At 45.0% G+C, this 12,631-nt stretch overlaps 1 protein-coding gene and 1 long non-coding RNA gene across 2 annotated transcripts in view; one reads left to right on the plus strand and one right to left on the minus strand.

Moving 5' to 3' along the window:
* PLA2G12A (phospholipase A2 group XIIA) overlaps positions 1-2,530 on the minus strand; it is a 57,715-nt gene extending 55,185 nt beyond the window's left edge. The window contains exon 1 of the mRNA XM_069630883.1: positions 1,448-2,530. Within this exon, the coding sequence (XP_069486984.1) occupies positions 1,448-1,664 (217 nt within the window). The 5' untranslated portion in view covers positions 1,665-2,530. The remainder of the gene's footprint in view (positions 1-1,447) is intronic.
* Positions 2,528-12,631, plus strand: part of LOC138516067 (uncharacterized) — a 62,928-nt gene continuing 52,824 nt past the window's right edge. Inside the window, exon 1 of the long non-coding RNA XR_011282216.1 lies at positions 2,528-2,717. This is a non-coding gene — a long non-coding RNA (uncharacterized lncRNA). The remainder of the gene's footprint in view (positions 2,718-12,631) is intronic.

Consider the following 12,631-nt stretch of genomic DNA (forward strand, 5'->3'; position numbering starts at 1 on the left):
CACACTCATCAAAAAGGTTAAAATATAACACATTGGGTGGAAGTTCACGGCACATACACAAAACACACAGGATCAAAAAGATTCTTATTCTGCAACCATGCTGCAATAAAAGACTGAACCAGTAGGAACCCCGATCAAAACATATAAAAGGTTTAGCTTCCATTCTCTGGAACTTAGAAATATCAGTGTTATAGCTGCTCGTGAAAGGCTCATTGCCCAGACTGCCTTGTATAGCGTTTGTAGCTTCTGGCTTGATTGTATGCATACATATAGTACCAGTTTGGCAACAAAAAAAAAGTCAAATCTATTGGATTTGCCAATGCTCGTTTTAGAATGAAACCTGCGTAGTGCTAGAGGCGCTGGCCTGGTTATTAACCAGCGAGTCCTAACATTATTTGCTATGCGATGTTTAAGTTTATATTTTAGAGTGTAATAAAATGAGTGGAAGCGTTTACCAACAGAACAAGCCATTTATTTAAGGGACATATTTCGACTTGTTTTTATAAGAAATAACAACCCTGTGAGGTTTAATTGAAACCGAAAGTAAATGGGTGTGTTTCTTTGGCAAACAACGTCAGCACTAAAAGGCGCCTCATTTGCCGTTTAGTTTCATCATAAACCGAAATGGCTGGGAAAGTAAAAGCCATGCTTCATACTCGCAAGCTGCTGGAATGCTTTTATTTTGTTTAAATTAAGGAGCGTATGAGTAGAGTCTTCTATACCGGTGTTCGTAATAGTATGTCACGTGGTTACGGAATATTATGATGTGTGCAGTTTATAGCACTGTTAACTAAAGTGTTTTACACGGAACAGAACTATATAGTTATTTCACCTGTTGAAAGCCTTTCTTCCCTCCGTGATCCTCTTGCTTCGGTGACAAAACTAATCATTTGTAACTTCCCAATGTTCAGAAAAAGTTATTAAGGTCCCCCTTTTAGCAGTGAAAGCATCGCCAAATGTCATTGAAAGGACGCAGGATTCAAACGATAACGGGACGCTCTCGTCGTACGGAGCTCCGCTTTCGGACTTTCCACTGTGGAACCCACAACGGGCAAACGTCCACTGGCTATATACTCTCCTTTTAAATAAATATGGCTTGTGTGGGTGGCTCTATTCTGTTAAACTGTCTCTGGTGCACATTATTAACAAACAATGGTGCCACGTACCAATAGCCAATGCCCGCTATACGCGGACTAAAAGAGTAAAGTGCATTAATGCGCCCCTTTACTGGAGTCCTTCCACAAAGATTCAAAACAAATCGAAACAAAAAAATGCATTGCTGCAAGCAAGTTACTCAAGGCAACCCCAATATCTCGTTTCACTATCACGAACCATGTGCCAAGTTTCTAACATATGGCATCACACCATCCTCCCATGAATTCACAAGAGAGTACAAGAGACATCCAGCCACAAGGTATTAGCAAGAACACACATCAACCACCATTACCATCGTTGCACTTTAACTGGCAGAGCCCGTCTTCCCCTCCCAGCAGATCCAGCGCCGCATTCAGGTACATGTCGATCTTGTGCACCCCATTGCGAATAGTTTTCAGGGTCATCCTCCAGTCGGGGGTCTGTGCTGCTTGTTCTTCCCCGCACCACCCTGGGGTCACAGTCCATAGGGTACAAGCGAGCAGCAGCACCGACAGCAGTTGGTATAGCATGTCCACCGATGCCAGACACTAGCAGAGTATGCGTAACACAGAGGAAAGTGTTAGAGAACAATGAGCGAGCAGGTAAGCTGATCAGTCCGTCCTTGTACCAGACGGGCAATTATGCAATCCGGATACCTGATGAATATAGTCGGTGTATCAAAAGGGCATCAGCACTATTAAAAACTGGAGTGGAAACTGAAATTGCTGGACACAAAAGTGGCAACGGTATAACCAGAGCGAAAATCGACATGCCGAATCTACCAATTCAATAATAGGCTGCAACTTTTTTTTAAAAAAAACGCTGATATTCAGAACTTGCAAAGTACTGTTCTGTCCTAAAGCAACTTGGATTCAAAACATAATGGGCAATTACAAGTCACCCTCTGTCCGCGGCACTCTCTGGCTGCCAGGACCCGTAATTAAACTAACGGGTGCGCTGTCTAGCAGCTAGAAGAGCACCCGGAGGCTTGTGTCCCGAATGAGTACTACGTGCTCCATTTATTTTCTCCATAGATGTTGCTCTCGCACCAATTTCCCGGCAGTCACTTAGGGTGTGCGCGAGTGCACCTGCACCAGGCGACTCCTGTCCTCGGTCAAGGAAGCTCGAGGCGAAAAGGCAGCTGCTCAACACTGCCGGGCAAATAGAACCGAGTCCACAGTGTTGGGGCTCCTGCCAGTGTTCAGCTTCGGATAAAGAGTTGTTGCAGAATGCGCATTTTCCCCTGCTAGGGACATACAACAAAACGAAAACTTTAAGAAAACGTTGCATTCGGCTGCCCGGGGGAGGGGGGTAGACGCTTCCGCCTCTTGCTTTACGTAATTGCGTCATGCGCCAGGGCCCTGAATCCACCGCTGCCGGTTGGTAACAAGTTGCAGAAACGCCTATCCGACAGCTGAGAGTGAGTCAGGAGGAGGAGTGCCACAGGGCCGAGATGCACTGTATGGAGTTGATAGCGTGTGAGTGAGGCCATGACACTGCTGGTGGAAATGTAAATACCAGTGCAGGGATGGTTGAAGATGTGAGGGGTCCATTAACTCCAACTTTTGAGTAAGATGTGTTGGGTAAGAAACTAACTTGAGCAACGACTTGGTTTCAGGCATATGTTAGAAATGAAAGTGTATTGTGGTGAATTCTCGGATTTTCCAGTGCAAGTGGGCAGGGGAAAAAACGGTAAATACGTTTTTTGGGGGGCATATTCAGTTTCAATTCGTGCCATTCTTGTGTAACCCTTGTGCGCATATATTTTTTTTAAAAAATAGATATGTTAAGTTGAAATGGAATTGGAAGCCTGTAGTATAATGTTATTGTTGTGGGGGCCCGCCATGGACATCCAGCGGGTCCCCAGAGGGCTATGGTCCCCAGCACTTGACAGGCCCAGTGCCTGTGGGGGTGGCCTCAGGGTGCTATAGGACTACAGCACCAGTGTGGGTGGGGGCACAGCCAGCCATGCCCATGACCATGCAGACCTCTGCCACCATACTGGCACAAGGGTCCCATGGCATCAGGACATGAAGGCCTGTGCCTCCACTGGTAGGCCTGCAGGCCTACAGAAATGAGACATAGACTCAGTCGTTCCTCTTAGGAGTCTGCAGCCGTTCTGTCTAGTGTGCCTGCAGGGGCTCCTTTTATTAGGTTGGGCCATGACAAAGTCTTGAAAGGGCAATGTACATTGGAGGGAGACATCCCAGTTAAAAAGGCAACACACACGGGAGGGTCCCACCACAACAGTTATGTTGCATACCTCTCAACTCACACGCTTGTGGCGGGTGTCTCCTTCCTCTTAGGCAGCTCTTTCACCTGCCAAGCTCCCTACACGCCTTTAGGAATCAATGGGCTTTCACCCGCCAAATACAAAATTGGGTGTTTTCACCCGCCCAAGGGCCATGAAAGGTGGAGAGCTATGTATGTTGGGAAGGAGGGACGATAATCCTAGGCCCCCAGCGCTTTCGGATGAGGCAGAGGCCTGGAAGTGTTCCGCAGGGATTTGGGGAGGGGACAGGGAGGAGGGGGCGCTGGCAAGGACCATAGCGCAGGGAGGGTGGGGGATGTTTCTTTTAGTCCAGTGAACGAGGGGAGCCAAACACCATCTTACATAGTAGCAGCCTTATTTGAATAGAGCCTAACTTTGTGGTACAGCCAGGACCGCAGCCCTGCGCTACACACATTGAAATAAATAAATATGCATGCGGGAATAGGTTGTAGCTCAGGCACGGTTGAGAAAGGCTTGAACTGCAGATTCATAGACCCTTCATTGACTCATGTTGCCAAAATTTCGTATCCCAGGAGGATGGCATACAGCGTGGCACTCCTGAATCAAGGAATAATAGTGCCCTCTACCGCTGCATGTAACACAGCCATCTATCTGATGAAAAAGGCAAAAGGTGGGGGTTGGAGGATGATTCAGGACCTTCCTTTCTTTTAACAACATTGTCCAGGCAGAATTCCATGTAGTTTCAAACCTTGCAACAATACTATCCAGCATCCCCGATGAGGTGACCTACTTCACTGTGGTAGATCTTTAAAATGCCTTCTTTTCCATACCACTGCATCCCGATTTGCAGTACCTCACCGCGTTTACTCATGGGGGAATGTTGCCTCAGGAGTACTGTGAGTACCCCAGAATCTTCAACAGGATCTTACATGCTGATTTGGGGGAATATCCAAGTGGCCAGTACCATCATCCAATATTGTGAGAAATCTAGGGGTATTCTCCCGAGAATCCTCTATTCAGGTGGCCAGGGAGGGCCATCGCTTTTGGATCCCAACCCCGGGGGTGGACAAGTGAGTGATGATCACCTGGGTAGGGGAGGCCGGGGTGGCCCTCAGGAGAATACCCTAGGAGAGACGCAGTATTTTAATGGGACAATGGGTGAAGAGATCCCAGAAGCCTTTATGGGTTATGTAGGTCCCATTACCCCTAACCCCAGAGAGAGACAAACTGATTTTCCCAGAACAACCCCAGGGAAAGGGTAAAGCAAAGTAAAACAAAGATATAATCTCAATTTTGTCGCTTCTTTCTTTTTCCACAGTTCAGATCATGGGAAGGGTTATACAGGCCCAGGGTCGCATGTAGGTCCTGAGTAGGAAAGAGAGTTAGTTAATACAAATAGAATCACCTTTGGCCTAACAAACTAGGGCGAGGGTGTCTTCCCCCTATCTTTTTTTTTGTTTTATTGGTTAATCAGATTTAAACCTTTAACATTCCTCCATCATCAAGTTCATCATCTTCAGATACTTGTCCAATGTTTGTGGAAATGCAATGAGTTTTCCCCAAAACCGGTTTGCTCAGTCTAGCTGGCCTGCTAAAATTAGCTCACAATTCGGGACCATCTTCCTCCTGATCCAAATTTAGGGATTCAACAAATTATAATGCGTCTAATGTTCTGCCAACCTTTTCAGCTGTCATTAGCCGCTCCTAGTATTCCTCTTCCGTCTCCTCAGAGATATTAATACTGTATGCCTGACGTTTCGATGCCGGGGTTGGGCAGGCTAGCATCACATGCCTGACCGATTCTAGTTGGTCCTTGTTTTTACAGAATCTGCAACATGCTGTTGATTTTTCAATAAGTCTTCTCCATTTTACCTCTCTGGAATGCCATATGTTAAGCCTGCAGCGCATCAGCAAGTCTCTGTAGTGGTTTGATGGAAACTTCAACAGGTACGGTGGGAGCATATTTAGACCTTTTCGTTCCCAGATGATGTTATGGCACAGGTTTCTTGTCAGTCTATTCTCCTGTGTTTTCTCCCAGTCCTTTTCCTGGATAGTTCTTTTGGCCTTATCCGGATTACACTTCAAGGTATCTTCCGAGACATCTACCTGTTCCAAACTTGCCTCGCATCTCTTTTTCCAATCGTGGAAAATCGTGTCTCCATTTGGTACCCCGGACCGTGCTAGGATTTCAAATGGCTGGGATGGATTGTCGAGGATACACTTTCTGTAGAGGGATAAGGTTTTCCATAGCACGATTGAGACCATGGATTGGAGCCTTAGTTCTGTTCTTATGAGCTCTAACGGCAGCGAGTTCGGGAGGCGTAAAATCTTTCGCCAGAAATAGGCCTCGCATAGATTCCAGACTTCCCATTTTAGGGCTAGAAGTGCCTCCGCTCCATACATGATTACGGCCACCACCTTTTGCTTGTAGAAAGTTGTTATCGGTGTCAGGGAAAATTTACCGTACCTGCGATGTAAAAGTATTCCTTGGTTGGTCAAGGCGGTTAGTTTTTCTCAAATCAGTGCATAGTGTGCCTGTTCGTTGCAATTTTTATTTATCCTTATCCCAAGATATATTGTGGTATCCACCTCCTCCAATTTTTCCTTTTCCATCGACCACGTCTGAATTTTCCCTGCTGGTTTTCTTCCGCGGCATGACCTCATGGTTAGAACCATGCATTTTTTATGTTTATTTTCATGTCATTGTCTTTTAGGTATTTGTTAAATGCCTCTATCTGTCGCTGCAATCCTATTGGCGTTTGGTCTGCAAAAACAGCATTGTCCGCATACAGCATCCACGGTACCTCAGTTCCATTTACCTTCGGGGGGAAAGCACGGATCTGGTCTTGAGTGATCTTCATGTCTGCCATGTATAGGACAAAGAGAAAAGGGGCTAAAGCACATCCCTGTTTTATTCCCCAGGAAGTTTTGATCTTCCTAGATAGCCCTCCATTTGCTGTAATTTGTATCTGTATCGAGGTGTCAGTGTATAGGGCTTTGATAGCTTCGAGCAGGTCCATCTGGCACCCCCAGTTCCTCAATTTAAGCCACAGGTGCTCTCTGTTTATCCCATCGAACGCCTGTTCGAGGTCAATAAAGTAAGTCATTTTTTTTACTTCCAAAGCCTTTGCCTTCAGTAGATTGATCAAAACAGGTTAAGGGCGGTACCAACGCCACTTACGAAGGCCGTTTGTCTCTCGTCCAAGATTTTAGTCTGAGAAGCCCATTTTTTTAGGTCTCTTAGCAGGATGAACGCGAAAAGCTTGCCAATTGAATCCAACAGCGCAATCGGCCTGTAATTTCTGGGGTTTCCTCTGTCCCCCTTTTTATAAATTGGCACGATGTAAGCCTCGGTCCACGTGGTTGGAATTTGCCTAGCTTTTATTATTTGTTGGAATAGTGCATATATTAGGTCGGGCCAGCCTTCACAGTTTTCTTTCAGCATTTTATTCGAGATACCATCTGGGCCTGCTGCCTTGGAGGTGCTAAGTTAATTAATTAGCATTAATATGTCGTCTCTATCGAATTCCAGGGCCCATGGAGTGTCATCCGGCATCTTCTCTGTGACTTTTTCCTGGGTTTTCCCTTCATACACTGAGGTATAATGCTGAAACCAGTTTTCCTCCGAAACTTGGTTAACACCTATTGCCGATTGGTTCAAGTCCCTAGTGTTAGTTAAGTCCCACATACTTCTTGTGTTATTTGTTAATATTGCGGCTAACATTTTCTCTGCATCTCTTTGTGTTCTCAGGTAGCGAGTTGAGCCCAATCAGTTTTTATATGTTTTCCGGCACTTCCTCAGGAGTTCACATTTCTCTATGCTGTTGGTCTTTTTTATGCGTATGAGGTCAGCTCTATATTGTTTTCGTCTGGCAACTACGAGTTCGTCACAGGCATGTTTTTTTTCAATTTGTTTAATTTTAGTTGAATCGTGCTTGACCACAAAGGCTTCCAACAGCCATTTATACTCGACCACCTCATCACCTTTCTCTGTGGCTTCCTTGTAATCCTGTACCAGTTTTGGTATAACCTGGTTTTTCAGCCTCAATCGATTTCTTCCCCACGACACCTCCGTTCCCATCATTCTTTTACTCCCTGTGGTTGATCTTATTTCCCAAGCAAGTTCTGTTACCAGCAAACAGTGATCACTATTCGCTTGTTTAGTTATTGTGAATTTTATTTATCCAAGCAAGCCTATTACCTCCTACAAAACAGTAGTCTAGGCATGCTCCCGATTTTCCACTGTGCCACGTATTAGCATCCATTAGATCTCCTCTCGTCTGGATATTTAGCATCCTCATATCACGGATTCGCATTTCCTTCATCCATTTTTTTTTTCTTTTCCTAATAGATGTTCTATTTCTTGGATTTTACCCTCTTTGTCCAACAGTTTGATATTTAGATCCCCATTTAGTAGTATCAACTGATCTATTTCCTCAGTCATAGATATGTCGATGGCATTCATGATGGATTTTAAATAGATCACCTGCCCCGGCATGTTTTCACTCCAATAGGTGTTAATCAGGATCATCTTTGCTGGCACCTCCTTTTCATCTGCTTTAAATGCTATTTTCAATATTTGCACATAGGGGTTTGGGATGTGATGCTCAAGCACTTGCAAATGACTGTTCAATTTCTTTAATATCATGAGTCCCGCAAATGGTCTTCCTTTTGGAACCTTTTTGGCAAGGTTAATTCAGACTTCATAACTCTCACACACTGGTGGCCCACGCAGCCAAGATTCCTGAATGGAGATAAGGTCTTATTTGGCCAGAAAACTACTGTCCTTAGAGAACAGATGTTTAAAGCCTCTGGTGTTCCATGAGGCACAGTAGACAGGTCTATGCTGGCCCTCCTCACTCTATTGTTTCTTCTTATTTAAGGTGCTCGCCATCCATGACCAGTCGTTTGTTTTGTTTCCTGCTTTATTCGGGTTAATTTTCACCTTCCCTGGGTTCTCTGAGTTATCCACAGTAAACTTCAGGGTTTTCAATTTCTCATCACTTTTTTTTTTTTATTATGGATGGGTTTCCTTTTTGATTTTTGATTTTTTTTCCCGCTCTTTTTCGTTTTCTTTTAAATCCTTTTCTGTGGCATCCTCATGGACTGGTCTGTTTTTTGTGCAATTTTTGTCGGTAGCTTTTTCCTTATTGCGTGCTGAGTTCACCTCTTTGGGTTCCTTTCCTTCCTTCATTGTTGTTTTTGGGTTGTTCTGGTTGAAGTCATCGTCCAGATCCTCTAATCGGAAACCCTTTTTTTTTTTTTAGGATATCACTAGCAGCCAGGAATTTCTGCTTGATCTTTTTAGAAGTAAGATGTAATATAACTTGATCCATCCTCTGTTTCCTTGGGAATTCCACTACTTTTATATCATCAGTTGATATCGTGCGTAGGGCTGAGGATTGGTTGCAAAGAGTCATCACATAGCTTCTGTTTAACACCGCCCTTCTAGGGCCATTAGATGCAGTTTCTAATTTTAGGTAGCATCCTTTGGATAGAATAGATTTCCTTGGGCTTGGTGGGGGCAACTCTTGCCTTTTCTTGGCTTCAGTGTGCTCCTTTTCTCTGTTAATTATTTTTTTGTTTTGGTCGGGGGTTTCCCTGTTGATTTCGTGCATTCATCTCTTTGTTAGCCTGCTCTTTCCTTTTTTGTTCCAGAGTTCTGAAATGGGTGGACTCTCTTTCAGCATCACTAACGGTTTCTCTTTCCGAGGAGTCAGCTCTTCTCCCTGACTTCCTAGGGATCTTGGGGAAAGTCTCTCTTTGGGATTTCTTACGACCTATAGGATTTGAGCCCAGATTGGCGGTTTCCCAGTTGTCTATGGTTTGCCATTCCGATGGGCTGATGCTATTCCAATCTTCCTCATCGCTGTTTTTATCCATAAGATCAATCAGGTCGTTTAGATCCACTGGTTGCTCCAGCTCTTCCCATTTTTCGTCTGCTAATAGAGCAGTATTTTTGAGTTCATTTTCCCTATCAACCTTTATATTGACTAGCTCGCACATTGCCAGTTCTCTTCTGGGCTTCCTTGCACACTGTATGTTTTATCTTCTGGGCTGTGTTCTTAGATTCCCCAGGAAGGCTCTTAAGCCATTTACCTTCCGTTTTAAGACTTCATTTTTAGATTTTTTTTTAACGTTTTCGTTTTCTTTTTTTTAGCTACCTCCTTCCCCTTTTGATGGACCGGATCCTTAGGGGTTCCTCCTGCAAAAATGGCAAAGTTGGGTGATGTTAAATCATGTTTTTCCTCCCCCTTTTTCCCAGGGGAGATAAGAATCACATCCTCAAGTGGTAACTCTGTTTGTTTGGGATGGGTACCGTTGCCTTGTTTCAATTTCATTGGGTCTTTTCCTCCTTTGGGGTTTTCTCCCAAATAGTCCCCATTGTTTTTCAGTTTATTCAGGCTTCTCATCCATTTGCAGTCCTCAAGGACTGCCACCATCAATAGTGATTTGTCGTTTGCATCCCTTCTCGCTAATTCACTGAGGCGATTTTGCCAGAGTTGTGTTAATTCTGCTTCTTTGTTCATTCGTATGTTCAGACTCTGCAAAGACAAATCCATTTGCATATTTGCATCTTTTATTTGTGTGTTGGTGGTAATCACCTCTTGAACAGAGTCTTTAATCACCTCGTAGAGTTTTAGAAAAGGGGCCAGTGTAATATTTAGCGAAGCCATAACCACTTTTTGAATGTGTTCCATGTCCTTTTCTCTTCCACGTTTACAGGCTTCGCTAATTGTTTGTGTGATTTGTTCTTTCAATAAGTCACCAGGGCGCACATTTGCGTGTACCAAGATTGGTGTCTGAGTCATTTCCATTGCCGTTTGAGCCTCACAAGCTGGTGTTTGTGAGTTCTCTCTATCGGTCACCTGGGCATAGATTTTCATCTTCAAGGGTTGATGTTTGAGTCATTTTCATTGATGTTTGATTCCCCCTGATACTTTGTTGATATTATGACAGAGTCCTCAACCTCAGAAGATCTCCCTTTGGCTTGTTCTTTGTCCATGCTGCCATCCTCTCGTTTATTAGGGAGAAACTCTTCCTCTTTTCTCTTTCAATTTTTCACGTCAATAGCGTTATGTCTTGCATCATTTTATTTGCTAGACTTGAGTTGCTGAGGCTAGCAGATGGCAAGACTATATTTCCATTGATTCTTGGGCTTCCTGATGACATCCTCTCAGATTGCCCCTGGGCTTGCTTATCCCTACACACAGGGCTGGGGTGCCTTCTAATCAGTTCCTTGAAGGAACTCAAATGTAGACTTCCCTTTTTTCCTTGTTTTTTTTAAAGTCGTAGCCATTTCATCATTTTGATTGCTTTTGTCCTTAGGACCTTGATCCCGATACTCTTCCCTGTATGGCTGGAAGATATCAAATATTACTGGGGCTGGCTCCATGGAGAATAAGTATTGCAATTTTTCTCCTGTGTCAATAGTAGAGTCCTGTAAGGCTTTTTCAAATTGACCCAACTCAATCACGTCCCATTGGTCTCCATGTTCCCATGAGGCCTCTGATGCTAATGTTCCACTTGTGGTTCGATTAGGGGGTATCATCACATAACTGGATTCCTTGTGGGTGTCTTTGGAGTCTCCCTTATTCTGCTTTCAACCCCCACCTCTGCTGGACAGTCATGATAGTCAGTCATACCCTTACGCATGGCGGGTATGGCCAGATTTAGACTTCCGGCTAGTTCACATTCCGTCTTGTCAAAGGAATGATGTCTTCCACTTGGGGGGGATAGAGGGTGGAACAGGTCTATGCAGGTAATCCCTCGCACAAATTCTGCATCTTGACTCTGTCTTCTCGATCTCAATTTCTGATCTCCGATAGTCTGGGACTTTCTCAAAAGATTCACCCAAGAGTGAACTAGATTGAATCGAGCTTCCTTCGGGTTCCTTTAAGGGAGCAGGACAGTCTTTTGGGGTGATTTTGTCTGATTCACAGACCGTTTGGTCGGCCACATTCCCCTGGCCTGCATAGACGTCAGACAACTTGGATTTTGCAGGGGCTATGGGTGGTCGGCTTATGGTCCCTACTACAGTGGATACTGTACAGGCCATGGGTAGCTCAGGGGACTTTGGAACCAACTGCAAGGTGTCCTCATTTTCCAAAAACAGCAATTGGTTTTTACACATTTCCGTGTTGGCCGTGTTTGCCCCCACAGATAGGCTCTTACGTTTATTAGTACAAAAGGGTAAACAGGTCTGTTTTAACATTGTCATTTTCAATGAATGCCCAGGGCTCCTATTTGCCTCTGCAAGTAAGGCGAATCTTTGCCTTACCTGGAAGCGGGTTCTCAGGGCCGTTGCTGGTAGATCTGGGGGAGCGGGAGCTGACTTCATACTGTCGTGCAGCTCTTCTTTGTGGTGCTTTGTTTTTGGTCGAAATCGGCTGCCTGCCGCCAGCAAATTGGATTACTGGCACAGGCAAGCAGCCAAACAGCCCAACAGCAAGGTAATCCAACTAGACGATGCCCTTTGCGCGCTCGGGCTTAGTCTCCCCCTATCGTTTACCAATCACCTTGTAATGAGCCAGCCTATAAATGTCAATTCCCATCTCCCCCTCCCCATTTTCAACCAAATACTGAGATGAGGACAGGCAACTAAGATCAGTAAAGATTACCGCTAGGAATAACGGGGAAAGTAAGGGCAACCTACCCTTGAAAGAACTCAAGTTGGCCCACTAATAGTCAGGCAGGGTCAGGCATCTAATGGTGACCATTTACAGCTGACTCCAACTGACTGTTTTTATCACTATAAAAGGTGTGGTTTTAAACAGATGGATGAGCAAGCTGGAGAGGCATTTTGGACCAGATAAGCCACGAAGATGGGAGCTGCAGGAGGAGGTTCCAGTGAAGAATTAGTTTGCTGCAATGTTTGCCCGGTTTGTGAGTAGGGGTGCAGCGTTGCTGGGGAGCCGTGTCTTCTGAGAGCTGGAGTGAGGCAGCTGGGATCCTGCTGGCAAAGTCTGTGCAATTACTCGAACCCCAGGTCGTATGCTAGGCCAAAGGGTGTCGGAGGGGCAGGTGGTGAGACCCTGACCTCGACCCAAAGCATCCGGGAGAGACCGTTCGCCAGCACTACGCTACCCGGTGAGTTCCGCATGACGGAGAGAGATACTCTGGAGCGTGCGGGTGGCTGGAGCGGGAAAGGGAGGAAAAGCAAGATTGGTGAAACGGCACAAAGCGGAAAGCAAGAAGGAGAGTTTTAAGAAGTAGAATGAGAGAAACAAAGTGAAAGAAAGTAACAGAAGAGAAATGGTTCAC

This window comes from Ambystoma mexicanum, chromosome 6q (genome assembly GCF_040938575.1).
Source record: "Ambystoma mexicanum isolate Mex_15411 chromosome 6q, UKY_AmexF1_1, whole genome shotgun sequence".
Taxonomy (NCBI): Eukaryota; Metazoa; Chordata; class Amphibia; order Caudata; family Ambystomatidae; genus Ambystoma; species Ambystoma mexicanum.